Below are 21519 nucleotides of genomic sequence, written 5' to 3' on the forward strand. Positions count from 1 at the left end.
TGTCTGTCTGTCTGTCTGTCTGTCTGTCTGTCTGTCTGTCTGTCTGTCTGTCTGTCTGTCTGTCTGTCTGTCTGTCTGTCTGTCTGTCTGTCTGTCTAATCATGATTTTCTGTTATTGTATGTTGCAGTGAAAGAATGACAGCTGAAGAATGTCTTGTACATCCATGGATAAAGGTTGCCGCAACTCTTTCTTTCTCAGATAGCATATTTACTGTATTAAAATAAGGACTTTGGGAACTCCCAGTCATTGACATATCTGTTGTTAATCTGTTTTAGCCCATCACTCGCATACAGGTGGACAAAAGGAGCCGATCTTCAATCAATATGAGGAGCTTTAAGAAATTTAACGCCAAAAGGAAATGGAAGGTGTGTTGGAAGAGCTATGATGAAATGTTAAATCTTTAAAGATTTTTTTCCCCAAATATTTTCTATAATAAAGTAAAGCGAATACATCATGAGTAGGGGTAGCTCCTTGAGCCTTTTTAACAGTCAGTATGACAGATAAACAGTACCTGCTAATCACCAAGTCTCTTTTTGAAATAATCACAGAACCAAAACTGGAAGCGCTCCCAATGAACACTGAATTTTTTTGAAAGTTTCTACTCTGTAAAGTATGCGAGGGAAGCAAAACTAAGACAGTTTTCTGGGTATTTATTTAAAGGAAGGCACCGTTTGTTTCCGAGGCTAAGCTGAGTTTTGGGCTGAACATTTCTGCAGCGTGGTTATGGGTCAGTGTGGTATACAGTGTTCAGTTAAGCAAAAGTTTCAGGCAGTAAGCAGGAGAACGGTGAAACGGTGACAGCTGAACGGTGTTGCCTTACAATTTCATGTGGGAAACATCTGAGCAGCATTGTCTTTTGCACTTCTTAATTTCACCTCATATCTGCAACTTTGTCAGATGGTGTGCAGCTACTTTCTAAGAGCTAAGTGGTTGGTGGACATTTTTTTGTATTAAGTTCTCCAGTTCTCCAAAGTGGATGCCACCCAAGTCCTACTTATGAAGGAACACAAGTAAAGTGAAATGAAGTCAGTATCAGTTGATATTATTCTTCTCTCCTTCAGACATTCTCTCACTATTCAAACTATAGGAGGTGTATGGCACAATGACAGACTAACAAAATTAAAACATGCATAATAATAAAAGGTTCACTTTTATTAATATAAAAGTGAACCTTTTATAATAGGTTCACTTTTATAGGATTGTGTGCAAACCACACAATCCTGGGTAAAACTGTTCAACCTAATTAAAGAGAGTTGCTGTTTTCACATAATTCAGGCGTATTGGGGCAATAAGCATAGCATAACTAAAAGTATTACCTTGCCACTGATTATCAAGCAATAGGACCACCTACCTAATGCTGAATAAGTTTCTGATTTGCAAACCAAACAGTTTTTTTAAAAGAATACTTTATATAATATAAGGCAACTTATACAATATGCTGTACATGATTTTCAAACAAACTTTAAGTCTACGTTCTATCCGTTCTTCAGATGTCCTACAACATGGTGTTGATGTGTAACCGGCTTGTCAGTCTGAGGCTACCGTGTAAGAGCAGCTCCAATCCAGATCCACTGCAGGTGAGAATTAAAACCTATTCTAAAGTTTGATTCCACTGATCGGTCTGATAACAGCTTTGTTGACAATTTCTAAACTATAAACTGATCAAATTCCAGTGATGTGACATTAGCAAGTTGTCACAGGTTACTTCATTTCTTGTCCCTTTTCGTTTTTGTTATACAGTACATTACAGTACAGTACATTTTTGTTATATTTCAAGGTGTGTCAAAAATTTTGGAGGAAATAATTATTTAATCCCCTCTTGGTATTGTAAATTATTCAGTCAAAGAAAGAGAAAAAGCTTTTTATTTTATTAGAAACTACAATACAATGCTTTCGCTGATTTTCTCATTTATACTGGTTTAATTTTAATTGAAAGGAACTGACCTTCAACTTAAAAAATCCAGAAAATGTATGATATAAAACTTAAATGACATTATATTAAACTACAGTTACATCCCTTTCACTCAACCAGAATTTGAACTTTCACAGTGTGATTATGTTCCCATGTAGCGCACAGACAGCTGTGATTTAAGCTCTGATATTTTCTTGACTCATGTTTGGATGACAAGAAACATTGAGTGTGACTCAAAGTGAAGCCCTGAGGTGGAGCTACGATGATTTGGGCTGGGTGACTTGAGTGGCCAATGGACTGGCCTATGTAGTGTAAAATCATCTTCCCTCAGCATCATAATGAAGATTATTTTAGAGAGAAAATCTGAATGGGTCTTTCAGGCTTTTAGTGACACAAGTCAGCTTAGAAATGTTTAGGAATAAACACATTAAAGCCTCGTCAGCTGAACAAACACTAACATCAGCTCAGCACTAGAGCTATCTCAGTTCTGCTGCCTTACTAGGTCACTAGGTCAAGGTCATGTATTGCTTGGGGCTAGATTACATTTTGGTCACATATAGATTTTTAGCTGTACCATTATGCGTTTTGTCTAGATTTTTGCTTGGTTACACTGGCTTTGGGTTCATTTTAGTTGACAGAAACCAACATTCAACAAAAAATTCCAGAAAATGTAGTGATCTAAAAAAATTGACAAAAGAGATCATTTTGGACTAAAGCTTTTCATGCGTGCTTGTAAACTGGATATTCTGTCAGTGTTACCAACAATATTATAAAATTATTGTTTTTCTGCAGAGACAATGTGAAAGTGACACAGAGGAAACAGAGAGCAAGCCTGCCTCTTTGCTGCGCCGCAGGCTCAGCAGCAGTTCATAGAACTGTTCAGACAGTCCCTGTTGCTCTAAAGGATTCCTGAGGTCAAACACTTTGTTGCTCTGATCAAGTACATTGGGCCTCCCAAACGAACTGGACTCACTGGTTCTAATGGTGTCCAAGTCGGAGCCTTTTTGTTTCTGAAACACTTTTTTGTATTTGTTTTAACGCATTTTGGTGGATTTGTAAGATATGTGTCAATATAACGTGCCTTAAAAATCTTTAAAAAATCTTCAATGAAGCTCAAACCCATTTTGTACTATTGTTTGTGAAAGATTTAACGTTGTTAATGTTTGGTGTTTCTTTGTCTGTGTAAGTGGGAGGCAAGCAGAGCAAGTTTAATGTTGTACCCAACCTTTAACACAATGTGATCTGGATCTCCATTTCCACCTGCCAGTACAGCACCATCAATATCTGCTTGTCTGTGTGTTGTTCATTAAAAACAATTAAGTTCATGGTTTACTCATGAGTCCAGGAATTCCTTAAAATGCCTGAATTACTGATTTTTTTATTACTTGTGTAAGAACGGTTTCATCTTGTATGAATGTGTTTGCACTAGAGATGTGCCGATCAGGTTTTTTTCCTGCCGATTCCGATCACCCATGAGCAGGGGTGAAAGTAAGGGGGTACGGCAGGGTACTGCGTACCCCTAAAAGATTTAGCAGGGGTATGCAGTACCTGCAAGAGAGGGGAGCGGCTGTCTGCTGTAAAAAATCAACTGTGCAGCCGCGAGTGCACCCACTAATCAGCAGTGACTGATTCGTTTATCAAGATTAATCGTTATATGCCAGACATGGAAAACTGGGATGCACTAAATTCATGATGTTCAGAATTTAGGTCTCAAGGTGTCAACATTGCAGCCAGTGGAATGAGGGAAATACAGCTTTATTTTGTAGCAATTCAAGAGCTAACCATTTTTAATCGCTTCGCAAAAAAATTAATCAGCACAGAAACTTTTTGTCATAGTACCCCCAAGAATTTAAAACTACTTTCACCCCTGGTTATGTGTTTAGCTTTTTGACCGTCATGCTAATCCGGGTGAGTGTTTGTAGCTGTGCGCTGCTTTACCTGTTATCTATCGCTTCATATGTCATTTTTATTCCTCGATGCAGCCAAACCCCGTCAAGTATGGCTTTGTTTTTATGCCATATTAGATTCGTTGTGTAGATGCATTTTTACATGCTTCACCCCACGTGCTTCAATTTTCCACTGCAACAAGCAAACGTCCTCATCCAGTGCGTTATAGTTCCACACCACATCGCTTAGGATTTGTCGCTGCGCGTTTGCGCCAGCTGCACAGGCAGGCTGCGAAATGAGATGCAAGTGATCGGCAACAAGAGACCGTGATCACCGATCATACACTTTTTCACGGAAATTGGCCGATTATGATCGGTGGCCGATCGATCGGCACACCTCTAGTTTGCACTATTATATTCATAAAGTGATTTTCACTGAGGCCAACAAGCCATATCAAGTCAGAAATGATCCTTAAGATCATGGGTGCAGGGGGAACATCAACAGCCAAACGTTGTGATTTCCTCCTTTTCGTCTGCGCATCGTCTGCCTCAATTTCCCAAAAGGACGGAAAATGGAAAAAAATTCAAGAGAAAGAAATGGTTGAGCTGCCAAAGCAGCAGATGAATGCAACAGAGAAATATTTTCACAGAAATACTGCATCCTGTCAACACAGACAGTAACTGGAGATTCTGACCACCAACATAGCACTGACATAGCACTGACCACCAACATGTAAGTTTGATAGAAAATCTGATTACTGTGTAAATTATTTTAATGAGTAGAAACAAACAGGTCAAACTGACACTGAACTCAATTTGCATGTGGTTATGTAACCTTGTCCGTGTGAGATGAGTTCTCGCTGTTCCCTGGACTCTGCGTTGTGTGTTCTTAAGGGTTTTTGTCGGAAGGAAATGAGACAGGAATCTGACACACTCGGCGGTTGAAATCGTCGTTGGGACAGTTTATTCTGACCACCCGACAGCGCAGCGGCTTCGCCTTTAGAATTCAGAGCAAATACTGACCGTTGTACCACCAGCACACAGTAACGAACGCCAAGTACGGCGTTCTTCAAAGGACACACTTTACAACATTCCACAACCCAAAGAGCAGATCCAACACTTTGGTGACATGCGCCACCACATTCAAGCACTTGTGACCAGCAGGTGGAGATATTTCTAAAAAAGACACACCAGAACACAGATTTAACAGTGTACAATACTTTATTAAACAATTATCTAAAAATTCTTTTAAAACACTTTTAAAATCCGAGGCATCGGGCTCACTACTTGGTCGCCGGAACCAAAGAAAAAGGGACAAACAAGATGGGGTTGTTCCCAAAAAAAAAAAAACAAGCAAACCATGCAAATGCAACAAAATAAAGCAAGAAAAAAAGAACATACACGCAAAAGAAATAACAGCACTCAAACGAAACAAAAGAATACTTCAACAAACTGTAAAAGAAAATGCTTCAAAGGATGGAACAAGTTGTCGTCGTCTCTCCAAGTCTTACTTACTTCCAGTCTTACTGACCACTCAAAGGACAGTAAGCAACATTCACCCAATCACACGTTCATACAGCAATCAGTAGGCAACTTGTGATTAATGAAAACACCACAATTGTGTTTTTTCAGCAGTAGTGGAATATTAAACACATTTGTAATGGAGCTAATGAGAAAAAAATAAAACATGTCCTGATGCCGGAAAAGGGTGCCTTCTCCGGGTCAGGGGGTGTCCTGCCCCAAGTGGAGGAGTTTAAGTATCTTTCGAATCACGAATCACGAATGAGGGAAGAAGGGAGCGGGAGATGGACAGGCGGATCAGCGCATCGTCTGCCGTGAAGTGGGCGCTGTACCGGTCCGTCGTGGTGAAGAGAGAGCTGAGTCAAAAAGTGAAGCTCTCGATTTACCGGTCGATTTATGTTCCCACCCTCATCTATGGTCACGACCGAAAGAACGAGATCACGGATACAAGCGGCCGAAATACGTTTTCTCCGCAGGGTCGCTGTGCTCTCCCTTAGAGATAGGGTGAGAAGCTCGGACATCTGGGAGGAATTAGAGCAGAGCCACTGCTCCTTCTTGTCAAGAGGACTCCAGTTGAGGTGGCTTGGGCATCTGGTCAGGATGCCTCCTGGATGCCTCCCTGGTGAGGTGTTCCAGGTACGTCCCACCGGGTTGAGGTCCCGGGGAAGACCCAGGACACGCTGGAGGGATTATGTTTCTCAGCTGGCCTGGGAACGCCTTTGGGTTCCCCCGGAGGAGCTGGGGAGAGGGAAGTCTGGGTCTTCTGAAGCTGCTACCCCCTCGACCCGACCCCGGATGAAGCGGAAGAAAATGGATGGATGGGTCCCGATGCTAACAAGCTAAACGCTAACACTCCTCCATCAATAACTGTAATCAGTTCATTCTTCATTCAGATGTTCAAATAGGTTTAATGTTTAGACGTGAAGTGGCTGCTCTCTAATTTCATGTTGTGATTATTTCATCGATCCACTGCCAAACAGTCCGCTTTGACTTTTGGCTCTTCTTCGACAGTCCAATATGCTTGGTGTTGTCCATTGGGAAAATAACTTATTAACTTACCATTTTATAAGTAAAATAATCTACAATTAGAACTAGAACTTTTTCATCAATATTAAGGAATTATTGTCTTAAAACAAGCTCTTATTTCTGGTTGAAAAGTTACTTGTAAGTTTGTTTTGTCTCTTTTTCAAGTGTACTAAGATATTGACACTAGAAACTAGAATACTTGGTAAGATTTTGTATTTTTGCAGTGCAAACCTCACCTCTGAGTTCACGCGAGTCCGTCTCACCTTTAAAAAGAAATTACTTTTATTTTGGCAAATAGAAATTTTTCGTTTTTTTTTTTTTTTTTTTTTTTTTTACAAAAAAGAAAAGTTTAGTCTGATTTAACTTGAAACAGCAGCTTCATTTCTATCTATTATATAATTGGAATTACGAACATAAATTTGCTTAATTGAGACACGCTAGTTTTTAATTAACTTGTTTTTGATAAGTTTTGGTGATGAGATGAGGCGGGTTTTTTTGCCGTATAAAAATGAGCAAAACTGCAATAAAAACACTTTTTTCGCATCACACGAGTCACATGATCAACAATAGGATGTTACTACTTTGTTGGAAATGACAAACAGGAAGTAGCTGGAGGATGATGGCACTGCTTGTTTTTATTGACTTATTTTGTGAACAAACTTATTCACATACTTTTACTTGCATTTCTTATTTAAATGCCTTGCCCAACACCACATTATATGGCAGCAGAGGAAACTGAAATCAAACGCACAGCTCTCTGCTTGTCAAGAGCATCAAGAATAAAACGTTCAAATTATATTCCCCTACTGCAAGCTTTTCAGTATACAGCAGCGTGTGCCTGTTTGCATTCAGCATGTGCCGACATGAATGTTTGTGTCCTGTAGAGGCAGGAGGACCAGGTGAACCTGGAGGCGTTGCTCAGGCCCCAACATGTTAGACAATTTACATTTTTCAGTGAAATCCCTCAACAGTCATGCTCCCACATCAACATGGGCAGGGGGAGCAGTCATACTGTAATTAGGACGTTGTGGGTTCAATTACAGCGTGGTTTGCCATCCAGCGTCTCAGGAGGGGGAAGCAGAACAGCTTCTGGGAAGAGCGAAGATGTGTAATCATCTGTACTATGATTTTTGGAAAATATAATCTTTATAATTCAACTGACCCCAGGAAGAATAGTTGATGCAGCATGCTGCTGATGCCAATTGGGATGCTAATAAACAAACATATTGACTTTGCAGCAATCCCTCCAGATCAAGGATTAATGAAGCAAACAGCAGCAGACCCCAGCCCAACCACTGGGGGTTACACTGCCCCAAACTGCTTCACATCTCGTGTTTCTGGACACAAGATGTGAGCAGTAAGCAGTTTATATAAATCGGATAAAATAGCAACAAACACAAAGTAAACATGTCTGTATTTATGCAAACATTGTGCCAACTTATTTGCAAAACACAATCCTCTTAAAGAGCAAAATAAAACTTCAAGAATCCAGCGGAAGGATTCTTGAAGAAATGGCACCTCAAAGAGTCAAAACTTAGTTAAATGCAACTTAAAAAAAGAAAACTACATTCAATCTGTTTATTCATTCCAACCCATCCAATGCTCCCGCCCTTACCCGGTGTGCATTGTTCTAGGTAGTGATGGGCCAACCACACAGTGGGAGAACAAAGACGACACATCCCGAATGAACGCCGCAGCTCCTTATATACCACGCCCACCTTAACAACCGGAACTTCTCACCTGACTGATTTCTATACCACTACATGATAATACTACCTTTGACAGACTGATAACATATGAAGGTTCTGAAGAGGCTAAATAATGCAAAGAGCCAAAATAAAACCTCTCAACATTGCCAAAAAAATTCAAGTATAAAACTTAACATTCAAAGGCAAATACAGGATCCATTACAGGATCCAGTATCCATTACAGAATACAGGATCCATTACAATAAACAATCCAGAGTTACTGAATGAAAACTTCCTGATAGCATGGTGGCTAGCTGATTACTGCTAGTTCTGAGTGGCTGTTTCTGACTGAGTGGAGTAATTATGCACTACAGGGAGGAGATCGATTCTTTTTTTAGAGATTATCTGTCTCATGTTAGGACAGCAAAAGTTTTAATACGTATGTAAAATTATTTTTTTTAAGTTAATTTTTTAAAGTTTTAAGCACCGAACCGGTGTGAGAGTCACTACCAGGTAGGTGGAGCAGAAGCGGCGCTCCGTCTGTAGCGCGTAGCGGCGGTTCAACAGCGAGAACAGAACCACATCGCATCTCGAAGACGTAAATAATTTTGCGGGCTATTTGTTTAGCTTTCTGACCGTCATGCTAATCCGGGTGAGTGTTTGTAGCTGTGCGCTGCTTTACCTGCTATCTGATCCTCCATATGTTTTTTTTACTGCAGTGAGCCTCGATGTAGCCAAACTCCGTCAAGTATGGCATTGTTTTTATGACATATTAGMTTCGTTGTGTTGATGCATTTTCACCTGCTTCAATTTTCCGCCGCAACACGCAAACTTCCCCATTCACTCAGTGCATTACACATCGCTTAGGATTTGTTGCTGCTGTTTGCGCAGTGTGAAGGAAAGAGGAGACCAGCTGCACAGGCAGGCTGAGAAATGAGATGCAGGTGATCGGTTTGTGTGATCGGTAACAAGAGACAATGATCGGCGATCACCGATCATACACTTTTTCACGGAAATCGGCCGATTATGATTGGTGGCCGATCGATTGGCACACCTATACAATACATATTTATATAACTATACAAACACAAATAAATAATGATTAATAATGACACAAATAAATAATGATTTATACTGAATAATATATACTGAATACATGTTTATATGTATGTATGTATGTATGTATATACCGTATTTTCCGCACTATAAGGCGCACCGGATTATAAGGCGCACCTTCAATGAATGACCTATTTTAAAACTTTTTTCATATATAAGGCGCTCCGCATTATAAGGCGCATAGAATAGACGCTACAGTTAGGGTTGCCACCCGTGCCCGGAGCGAAAATAGTTAAGCTTAACTCTCTTAACTTTTCCTATTTATTCTCTATGGTAGTTAATTAACACTACGGATGTAATGCACTGTTTAACCACCAGCGGGATTTTGGGGGCGCTGGGTCCACGTCTTCGCTCTCTGTGATTACAATAAGGAAGAACTTTAAGTCTGTTTTGATTGGCGGGCTGTGTTGAAGCGACTGTAGTAGCGTCGGGAAAATCCCCAAGACACTTTAATCGCCGATCGACTTTCCTTCACAATCGTATCTGAAGTATCCATCCTTCTCCAAATAACGTAAGTGATCATTTTCAGCAGAATGTTAAAGTTATATATAATTTGGATTATTAATTATTTAAACTTCCGAAGTTTTGGAAAGAGTTAGCAACTTTAGCTTATTAAAATCCCATCGTAACCAAGGTAAAATGTTAAAAGTTTTTAAAAATCTATCAAGCTTTAGCTAAAGAAACCTCTGTATTTTACTGCTATTTATCTATTAGTTAATTTATTTAAAATCATAAGCAATTTTGTTTGAAAAGGATTGCTTTCAAAGTACACTTCTACATCGGATGAATAGAGAAGTTGTTTACTGACCGTCCATCACAATATCCCTAGCAAGTGTTTATTGTTTTATAATAAGGCATAAAGTTCATTCACTGGCATTGTCATCACAGGGTGCAGGAGCCCTGTGACCCCTGTGAACCCTGTCACAGGGGTCACAGGGCTCCTGCACCCTGTGATGTAGGAGGACGCCTGCCGCTCCTACATCTGGTAGATAAATGAACACCTTCGTGCTTTTCATATGTTTACAGAATACCAAAATTAACTGTGCCAATGGATGAATAAAACTAGTATTACTAGTAAATTATTTACATTACGTGGTCGATCAACACATTATGGTGGGATCCACCATACATTATGGTGTGGTGTCATTATTGTCTGATGGCTCTTGTCTGATGGAAAACTTGTGTTTCCCGGAAAGGTAGAAGTTAACTTCAGGAGAGGGCCTCATGGGTATCTGAGGCAAGATCCATCAGACGCAGCTAAAAAAATCAAGAACAACCCAAATCTCCAAGACAGGTCACCTCCTCTCAGAGAAGACAAGGTTAAAGAGAACGCTCGCTCCATTGTTTTCTTGAGAGGTGGCAATGTCTCCGATAGGCAGGAATTGCTGGGGGAGTATTTGGTCCAGTTTGGGAAGTATAAGGGGAATTCCTTCCGCTGGATTCTTGAAAATGACATCGGGTATGTTGTGTATTTGATCCACCAAGTTGAGGAAGAGGAGAGAGATGGACAGTTCAATCCAGAGGGTCCCAAAAAAGAAAACCTTCTGTCTTTTCTGGAGTACTGCAGAAGCTTTTCAGATAGTCAAGCTTCTTGAATACCTCTCTAAAAAGTCTTCTGAACCGGAAGCTGTTGTGGAGATTGATGAAAACCTAGTTGGCTTCGGAGTTCATTCAAAGAAGACCTGGAGGGAGATCTGGGAGAACCAGGCAGACGGATATGCCACCTTCATCCTACAAAGAAATTGTGTTCCAGGAAGCAAGATGTATAAGCTGCAGCAGTACCTTCAACAGAGAACATCCCAGAGTGCTTCAGAGCAATCTCTCCCTTCAATTTCTTCTTATCCTTCAGGTTTGTTGTCTGTGCGAGGTTGTATCTTTCAGAAATTGTGACAAAATATGAACATTTGAGAAACTTTTTTTTTGTTTTTTAAGAGATGGAAGCTGATGAAGAACTGGAAAGAATTATGCTTACACTGTCTCCATCCAAACTTCTTCCCTCAATGGTAACAATAACACATGCAAAGAGTGTGTTTATACAAATGTTTCCCAGTAGAACGAATAACAAATATGTTCATATATCCATAGTTTTGACTGAAACTGTACACACTTCATTCAAGTCTGTTTTTGTATTGTTGTCATTGCAGCAGGCTCAGAGAAGAAAACTGAGCAGAAAATGGCTGCCTGTCCACCAGCTGGTCCACATCAACAGGGTCGCCAACTAGGTGAGCATCAGATGTTTTCATTTAGACACACAAGGTTAAACTTTATTTCAACAACACAGACCGTTGTGCATTTTTTTGTCTAAACTCAATTCTCTGTTAGTATCACAAAGGGCTCAGTTTTAAAATACTTAAATGTTTCTGTTACAGCAAAATAATGGTATTAAAGTCATCACTGATTTGTTAATGTCACGGTCTTTACTGTGCTTTCAGTTTCAGATGGAGTATCTATGGCCAAATGTTTCCTTCCTTCCAACCATGGAGATTATTCTGACATGAATTGATCTTTTTATTGTCCGTCATTCTTGTTCCTTGGTTGGTCACGTTCAGGCTTGATTTAATGTATATGTTCATTGTGTTCTTTGAAGGCTTTTATTTTGCGTTGCTGAGGGTAAGTACAGAGTTTAAGCATGTTCATGTTCTATTACACGCTGAGGGTGTAATATGAAATTGATTTTTGAGTAAAAGAAAAATAAATGTGATAGTAATAATTTATCATCATTCATTCAAATGAGATGGTGACCCACCATATAATTAAATAAGCTAAAGAATTACAAATCCTTTATCATATCACACTCACATGTTTTTTGATTACCTCCATTGTCCTTATATGTATTTTGTCAAGAAGACATCCATCCATCCATCCATCCATCCATTTTCTTACACCCTTGTCCCTTAATGGGGTCGGGAGGGTTGCTGGTGCCCATTTCCAGCTAGCGTACTGGACGAGAGGCTGGGTACACCCTGGACAGGTTGCCAGTCTGTCGCAGTGTCAAGAAAACATATGTGGGTAATGGTGGTAAAAATATATTTTTCTGCTTCAGGAAACTTCAAAGCAACGGCAGCAGTCTTGAAACCAGACCAAGCTGGTGATTGCAGCACCCCTGTCACTCCTACATCAGGTGGATAAATGCACACCTGCGTGCATTTGATGTGTTTACAGAATACTAAGTTTCAGATTTGTTTCCCACAGTTTCTTCAAATCGTCCTGTACCAGTACCTCCACAGTTGCTTGCTCTCAAAATTTAATTAAGCAAAACCACATCACCCTTAAGACCAGAGCCTGTTTTGGGTCTCAGTGAGTATATTATTTCAAGAATAAAACATATAATCATCACTGATAAATTTTTTAAATTATGCTTAGGTAAGCAATATAGGTATATTATACAGGAACACCTGCAGCATCCTCAAGTTCCTCTGCATCACCTGCAGCTTCTGGTCAGCCAGAGGTGGCACACTCCACTGCACCTGCTCCACCTTCATCATTCTGTGCAACCTCAGCAGGAGATCTTCCAGATGTGTTTGGTGACCAGCCAGCTGCTCCATCGCTCCCCAGCTACGATCAGGATGTGAAGCAATGGAACTGCTCTCACCAGCAAAGGATTTGGATGAAAACAGAGATGGAATCCCTGGGTCTGTGGCCTGGCTCTCGACCAGTGAAACATCTGATGAACATGATTTCTTTGTGGCGTTACCCTCCTCATTGATTCTATCCAAAACCTCCCATCACCTAAATATTTTCATCTCCATCCGTTTTTTATCTGGAAACCTGAGCACGCCATAATGGAAAGAGTGCGCAACAACTACTCACTTCCATGTTTGTACAGCTGTACAAACCCCCATGTTGTGTCATCAGGAGTTGGCCGGCCCCGTATTGTCATTAGTACTACAGTATTACAAACCAGTATTACATCCTGGCCTCACGGCTCAGCTGCAGAGGCTGTAAAAAGTACTGGTTTGCAGATAAGCCACAGTGGATCCACATGCTGCCAGGTCRACTCAAGAACATCTTTCCTGCCTATTTGACATACAAGAAAGACATATGTGATGGACGAGCTGCGGCGCTCAGGGAGGTCTCCAAATGATATGGCCAATCAGTTGAATGAAGCCCTTCATTTGAAGTATGAGCGTGCTCACTTGTCTTACCTGTCCTCTTTCAAAAATGTGTTGGATGGAGAGATTGGACTCTATGGCCAGAAGACCATCACTGCTTCCCTGAGAACCACCAACACTGCTGATCCTTTTGGTGGATACGCTGATGCTGATGGCTGGTTTGGCATTACAGTCGAAGCTCATTATCTGATGGACTGCATCATAAAGGTGTACCGTAGACAGGAGGAGACCCTCAATCTGCTCCTTCAAGGCACGTTTGGGCAGGCTTTTAGAGCAGACCATACCTGGAAGGTGGCCCGAAAAGTTGTGCTGGCATCCGGCACAATGTCTTCCTATGCCGTTACGAACAACTAGCCATGACTTACTGGGCAAATATTAAAGGACATAGTGAAGCTCATCCTCCGCATGTTACACTACAACCTTGTCAAGAAAAAGAAAAGAAGCAAATTAATAGTTTGGGTGCATAATTTTAAATAAAGTAAAAGATATTGGGATAGATAATTTTCTAGTTAGTCCAGTGGTTGTTACTCCTGTTCATCATGGATTTTTGGTTAGGCTGAAGTTGATTTAAAGTTATTGGAAAAAGGGAGACAATTAGAAAAAAAGGAAGTGGAAAGTTATCTAAAAAGAGAATATTCAGAATATATTCAAATATATACAGATGCCTCTAAAATGTTAAACAACCAAGTAGGTATATCATTTGTAGTTCCAGATTTAAATTTTATGAAAAATAAAAGAATAACTGATAAACTGACAGTGTATACAGGTGAGTTAATGGCAATTTTAATGGCTTTAGAATGGGTTGAGGAAATGGAAAGAAGAGAGGTTTTAATTTGTTCAGATTCAAGTAGCGTATTAATTAATATTCAAGAGGTAAATTCAGAATCAAGGCAAGATATTATATTGGAAATAATTAATTCAATTTTCAGGATTAAAAATCATGGTTCTCATGTTTAACTAGTTTGGATTCCAGCCCACATTGGTGTGGTAGGAAATGAGTTGGCTGATAGTTTTGCTAAGAGCTCTTCAAAAAAGAATATATTGTTGATTTGAATATTAAGATAAGTAAAAATGAGATAAAGAATATTATAAAAGAGTATATCAAGGGGAAATGGCAAAAGCAGTGGGATAGAGGAGACAAGGCGAGGTTTTATTATAGTATCCCAAAAAATTTGGGGGAATTTAGGAAATGTAATAGAAATAATAAGGAAGAAGATATTATATCTAGAATAAGTAAGAAAAAATATTTACAATGTGTTACAAATATTTTAGAACTTTGAATATTTCAAGTGTAAAAAGTAGAAATAAATGAAAATCCACTTGGAACAGTAACAAATCCCCATATCAAACTGTACATTGTTCATTTAAATTAATGGCATTATTTACACCGAACTATAGGACTTGCAAAATTATCTGCAATTATTTGCCCTTTTCGGCAGCCCACCTCTCCTTTTCAGCCTCATAAAAAGAGGATTGACAAAACTCCCCCCATGCCATTTCCCCTTTCATTCCCTGGTACTGGTACAAGGACAGGACTTTTGCAGGACAGTAAATGTACTTCTCATTCACACCAGGGAACCCAGTGTGAACATGGGTACTGTTTGGGCCTTGTTTGAGAGGTCTGTCGCAGAACCTGCACAGACGCCCAGCAGGCTGCTCCTCCTTGGCCTTCCTTTTTCCCCGCTCCTCCATCACCCGTCTTACTTTGGCTGAGCGTTGCTTTGCAGCCTCCAGCTCTCAAGCAAAAAATGGTGTGTCCGCAAAGTCAGAAAATGACATTCGAGGGTCAGACAGGCCCTTTGCCACATAGGTGTGGTAAACCTTTTGTGAGCAGTAAAAATACTTTACCTCTGCAGACTGATAGAAGAAATGAACAGAGGAGCCGTCACCCTGAAAACGGGACTTTGGCTGGCCACATGCTAGACAGTTCCTAGTTCTCTTCTTCATGGGCTGCTGATATTTCTGCTGCTGTTGCACAATCTCCTTCACCATTTGCTCAATTTGTGCTTTTGTTAGTGGAGCATCCTGGGCCTTAATGGTAGGCTGGTTCATATTCGCAAGTGGAATAGTGACTACTGGAAAACTAACAGTCTCACTACCTTCTGTTAGATGATGCCACAGCTGTTGCGTCTCTAGAAGTTTCTCTGGGCTGATGTTTAAAAATGATTTTGTGTTTTTCATCTTGGCTAGATGCTTCATGTAACGCGAAATATGGTGTTTGGTTGTCGGGTGCAAAAAGCTGTTTGGGTCTTTCTGGGAAGCCTGAACACAAACAGCATATTCAGCATCCACCTTAACGAGGCAGTCTTTCTGCCCGTGGTGCTTTTGTAGAAGCTGGCCAATCTTATCCCTCATGGGCTATGTCCACCGGGAGTGGTCCAGGACAAAGATCAGACCACCCGCTTTGATGGGACCTTTGCGGGCAGCTCGAGGAGAGGCAGCAGGAAGCAGTGGTGTCACTGGTGTCTGTAATGGAGGGAGAGAAATTAAAGTTTAGATTCAGAAAGAAACTTTATTAGTCCTCAGTGGGCAATTCATTTCTGCAGCCATTAGAATCAGAATTTTAAAAATATCAGGATTTTCCCCACAAAGTTTTATTAAAGTGGTGACAAAATGTGATGAAAAACACCTTTTTGGGGCTTTGCTGGACCCCACCTTGTGAGCCTAATGTAGCCACAGCAGCAGTGCACTCCTGAAACAAAAAAGCAGAGTAAAACTAAGAAATTAATTTTTTTGTTAGTCAATATTTGCATAAAAGATTTATTTAATTGCTGTGGAATATTTGAAAATGAAAGAATCAATCTCACCTGAACGAAGAGCTCCTCCCTCACTTCTTCAAGTGGATCAATGAAAATTTCAGTTTTTGGTTCCTTGTAATGAGGATCTTCATTCTCAGCCGGGGGGTTCTTTCTGGGACTTATGTTTGTCTCAGTTCAGGGGGACAGGGCGACAGCCTGGCTCCAGGTACTGCAGACCAAACCTTTCTCTTGTATCACTGTTGGAAATGTGTAAAAATGGATACTTAGTTTGGCCTATAATTTCCTGAGCGAGTCTGTTCAGGTCTGAGACCAGAACAGGATCAAAAACTGCAGGGAGCTTCAAATCCGGCTGTTTCAGGTCCACAAGGCGCTGAAAATTCCACCGAGCAATTCCCATCGTCCCCTGTGCCTGGAAGAGCTCAGCGAACACCTGCGTCCCAGTGTCCCACCTGGCCTGGTGGAAATGAAAGCCCTCCTGCTGAGAAGTTCCCCTCACAGGGATCCACACAGGTACTGCCGCTTTCTCCCCCTTAACATGGTTCAACTGTATGGTTCCTCCGTGTCTTTTGAGGACGCCTTCTCCAACCTCTGGGTCACTCAAGCAGCCACGGAGGATGTAAACCCTTTGAATTCTCCGCACTTTCAGCATGGAGGGTTTGAAGAGTGGCACCCCATCAGAATCAAGTTCTGAGTACAATCTGCAGAACGCTTTCCACTCTCTCCACCAACTCTGCAGGACCTGGGATCTTGTTTTGGCAGTGGTCTCTAATGTGCTGCTTTGTTGGGTTTGGTGGCTCGATCCCACAGAAAACGTAAGCCTGCCGCAGCCTCTGCAGGACAACAACACAGAAAGTTTGCTGACAGGAATTTGCAGAATGGGCTGTACAGCAGATGATGTTCTGAAGTGCACTCTCTGGAGAAACGCCACATACAGTGAAACAAGTCCAGCTTGATGCTGATTTCACTGTTGTACTTCCTTCTAGAAGCACAGCTGTTGGTGAGGCTTCCAGAAGTTGCCTCAGCTACTGCAGCATCTGTTGTCTTCCAGGAGTCCCACAGCAGGTGTTCCTGTGGTTCAGGGTTTGGGATCCTGAATGAAGCATAACAATCCCTGAAACATAAACAGAAAAATAAATTTAGAAATGTAACATTTTTGTAAGCAAAGTCAGGCATATTTCAAACTGTTTTCCTTAAGCATGAATAATAAAATAATAATTAAAAAAATTGTCTTCTCTTACCTGTCGACCCATTGATGTGTGGCTTTTGGCTGACCTGCAGAAATGTATCTACTAGACAACCCTGCATACATGGGCTCCAGGGACTTGTCCGTTTCTGACTGCAGCATCACGCTGGACAAGATCATCCAGTTTTTGTTCATAACGGCATAGGAAGACATTGTGCCGGATGCCAGCACAACTTTTCGGGCCACCTTCCAGGTATGGTCTGCTCTAAAAGCCTGCCCAAACGTGCCTTGAAGGAGCAGATTGAGGGTCTCCTCCTGTCTACGGTACACCTTTATGATGCAGTCCATCAGATAATGAGCTTCGACTGTAATGCCAAACCAGCCATCAGCATCAGCGTATCCACCAAAAGGATCAGCAGTGTTGGTGGTTCTCAGGGAAGCAGTGATGGTCTTCTGGCCATAGAGTCCAATCTCTCCATCCAACACATTTTTGAAAGGACAGGTAAGACAAGTGAGCACGCTCATACTTCAAATGAAGGGCTTCATTCAACTGATTGGCCATATCATTTGGAGACCTCCCTGAGCGCCGCAGCTCGTCCATCACATATGTCTTTCTTGTATGTCAAATAGGCAGGAAAGATGTTCTTGAGTYGACCTGGCAGCATGTGGATCCACTGTGGCTTATCTGCAAACCAGTACTTTTTACAGCCTCCTGAGCTTCAGTGGCATCTCACCCATCTCAACCTGTAGAGCTGAAACTGGAGTTGATTCCATCGCTCCGCAGCAAAGTCTTAATACCTGATATTGTATTTTATCTATCTTTGCCAATAAACTACTTGAAGCTGAATTATATAAAATACAACCAGTCAAAGATTGATCGAATTAGTCCGATGTAAGCGGTCTTTAATGCTTTCCTGTCTGCTCCCCATTCTCTGCTTCTCAAACACCTCATATAATTTTTTTTTCTTTTTTCCACTATTTTACCTATATGTATTTTCATTGCGAGTTTTTTATCAAACCACATACCCAAATATTTTATTTGATCTTCCCTTTCTATAGCTTTCCCATACAATTTAAGATTCACATTAATATTAAACTTCCTATTTGTAAAAGCAACAAATTTAGATTTGGATGTTGAGAATCTAAATCTCCATTCTAAAGCCCAAGCTTTTACCCTATTTAAGGCTTCTTGTAGTTTCCTGTTTAAAAATTGTGTTTTTTCCCCTCTTCCAAATAATGCCATCATCTGCAAATAGTGAAACACCAAAAGATTGATCTATACTACTAAAAATATCATTAATCATTATAATAAATAGCATAGGACTTATAATACTATTTCCCCACCTAGTTTTACTCTAATATTTCTTTCAGTTAAGAAATTTTGGTAACACTTTATTTGAAGGGGGGTGAATAAGACTGACTGTCATAAACATGACACAACACCTGTCATGAACATCAATAAGTCTTCATGAATATTTATGACTGTTGTCATAAAGTGTCATTTGGTAAATCATGACACTTTTAATACAAGTTGACATTATTGAAAATGTCTTTGTTATGACAACTTGACATTAATCTAGACAAAATGTCTTTGTTATGACAACTTGTCAGTAACCAAGACACCATGATGTGACATAAATTTTCATAAAAGTATTACCAATTAAACTTTAAAAAAGTGCTTTATGTAGTAATATTATATAGCTTTGCCATGGTGTTTAGTCTTAATTTAATCAATCCTAAAGTTTTACAGCAAGATGTCTACAAAGCACTTATGAACTTTGCAATTGAAACATTATTTAAGGCTGTTTTAGCCCTTGTGCGTGCGAAGACTGAGGCAAACGTAGAGGACTGTGGCAAATGATACAAGTTTTACTTGTGTGGGGTCGGTTGGACCCCATTTCTAAATTTTTATAATTGTTGCTACTTGTTTCAATTTACTTGAGGTAAGAGTTAATATTAATGACACTGTAATGACATATTCATAACTGTTGTTACTTGTTTCACTTTACTTAATGACACTGTAATAACAAAAAATAACATATTCATAACTGGTGCTATTTGTTCCACTTTAGTTGATGTAAAAAAAATGTTAATGAGTCTGTTATTAAATCATTTGACAGTGTAATAAAGCTTAATGAAATCTATTTCTTGTCCTACTTGTCTTGCTTTATTTCAGGGAGTGGAAATATTAATCATTGCTTTGTTAAATCTTTTGCTAGTGTAATAATTAAATAATTATGACTAGTATTATGACAAATTTATGTCAGATCATGATTTCTTGGTTAATGTCAAGTTGTCATAACAAAGACATTTTCAATAATGCCAACTTTGTATTAAAAGTGTCATGATTTACCGAATGACTCTTTGACAACAGTCATAAATATTCACGAAGACTTATTGATGTTCATAATAGGTGTTATGTCATGTTTATGAGTGTCATGACAGTCTTATTCACCCCCCTTCAAATAAAGTGTTACCGAAATTTTTAATCCACCTATATATTTTACCCCTTATACCCATTTGTTTTAATTTAATCAGCAGCCCTTCTTTCCACAACATGTCATCAGCCTTTTCCACATCCAAGAAGACGGCTATCACACTCTCTATTAATCTGGGCCCGTCTAATTTCATGTTCCAGACATAATGCTGGATCGATTGTACTTCTGCCTTTTCTAAATCCAAATTGACCTTCTCCTTAGATTCTAAAAAATAAATTAATCTGTTATTTACCATTTTTTCCATAATTCTACCTAATTTGATGTTAGAGCTATTGGTCTGTAACTTTCAGCTGAATGTGGATCTTTACCAGGTTTATAAATAGGAATAATAATGGCTTCTTTCCATTTATCAGGGAATATCCATTCCTCCCAAAATTTTATTATACAATTCCAATATTTCTTTACTCACATCACTAAGATTATTTAGCATGCAATAAGTAACTTGATCATTACCAGGAGTTGATTTACTAGAACCTCAGAGCTTTATTTAATTCTAACAAGGAAAATTTCATATTAATAAAATCATCATATTCCTCATCATTATGAAATAATCCAATATTTTGCTGCAGTTTCATGTCCTATTTTTTCTTTATTTAGATTCTCTGTACTATGTATTTTGCAAATACTTTCGCTAATAACTCATCTTTATTATCATTTATTATATTTCCATTATCTTTTATTATTGGGAAAAAATACTCTTTTGAATTCCCAGACATTTTTTAACAGTATTCCAAACTTGTGACAATATTGCATTTAGTAGTTTTTGGAAGCATGATCCAACTGAGTGACAAGGCTGTTACAGTTTCACCAGCAGATGTCACTAATGAGTCATGAATGAAGCATCGAGTAATGAACCTTTTTGCAAAGCAAAGGGCTGGAAAGCTTTGTTGCTTCATGAGGCTTCATTTGCCCACCACTAGTTCTAGGCTCTCTTTCTGAGTCTGGACCTGCAGCTTCTGCTTGATGAGTCTGAACTCAAGTTGTGAAGATAGTTTTTTTTACCAGCTGTCCATCCCAATCACTGCCACAGAAACACCTGAGTGCAGTTCGTCTCCCCACCTTCTTCAAATCTAACAAAATTGGAGTCAAACATTTGTGGAGGAAAACTTTTTGTTCGTTCTATCAGTTTAAGATATTGTTTACAGAGGTCATGAAAGGTCAACCAGCCACACAGACAAATTTGTTGTTAATCAACAGCTACGTTTGTGCAGCAAAATTTTTTGTTGTGCTGCTTTAATATATTTGAAAACGTGACTGCAGAGTTTTGGTTCGCAGTGTTTATGTTTATGTTCCTGCACTGCAAGAAATAGTATTTTACATGCTTGTTTATTTACAACCCTTCAGTTAATTTCAACCCAAATCAAGAAAGTATGAGAATAACCAGCAAGAGTGAAAACTAAATGTGAATGCTTTAAACTTATCATTCTGTATCCATTAACATTTTTCCTCCCTTGCATGGTGGTGACATCATAAAGATCTTAAAAATATGTTGTAAATTCAGTTTTCCTTCTTTTCCAAAACTTTAGAAAAAGAAATTTCACGTCAGATTGTATTTACCTAGTGTTGTTCATAATGAAGATAACAGCAGAATGCTGATAAAACTGAAAACCTGGGGAAATTTTTGAAGATCCTCTCCTTAGTGCAGTAAGTGTTGAGGAATATAAGTATGTTAATAGTTGGAAGTTATGTGGATTCACATTAAGATATGTTTTACTGAAAAGAAATGTATTATGTTGAAAGTGCTGGTTCAATCTGACCCAATAAGGTGTTGTGCGAGAAATTCCTGGCATGCAAGGGACTCGGCCAGAGTCTCTGTT

At 39.6% G+C, this 21519-nt stretch overlaps 1 protein-coding gene across 5 annotated transcripts in view; it reads left to right on the plus strand.

Annotated features, from left to right (window-relative positions):
- LOC103471921 (death-associated protein kinase 2) overlaps positions 1-18089 on the plus strand; it is a 34896-nt gene extending 16807 nt beyond the window's left edge. The window contains exons 10-16 of one of the 5 annotated variants that reach the window (XR_001777080.1): positions 129-174; positions 277-366; positions 1492-1578; positions 11295-11372; positions 11583-12271; positions 12343-12447; positions 12540-18089. Coding sequence is in view for 1 of the 5 variants with exons in the window: in XM_008421197.2 (XP_008419419.1) it covers positions 129-174; positions 277-366; positions 1492-1578; positions 2706-2786 (304 nt within the window). In the remaining 4 variants the exon portion in view is untranslated. Of the gene's footprint in view, positions 1-128; positions 175-276; positions 367-1491; positions 1579-2705; positions 3246-11294; positions 12272-12342; positions 12448-12526 lie in introns of those variants that run through there. The other 4 variants (XR_001777081.1, XR_001777079.1, XR_001777082.1 and 1 more) reach the window with 4 other exon arrangements.
- The last annotated feature ends 3430 nt before the right edge of the window (positions 18090-21519 follow it).

The sequence above is a fragment of the Poecilia reticulata genome, linkage group LG11, assembly GCF_000633615.1.
Source record: "Poecilia reticulata strain Guanapo linkage group LG11, Guppy_female_1.0+MT, whole genome shotgun sequence".
NCBI classification, from domain to species: domain Eukaryota; kingdom Metazoa; phylum Chordata; class Actinopteri; order Cyprinodontiformes; family Poeciliidae; genus Poecilia; species Poecilia reticulata.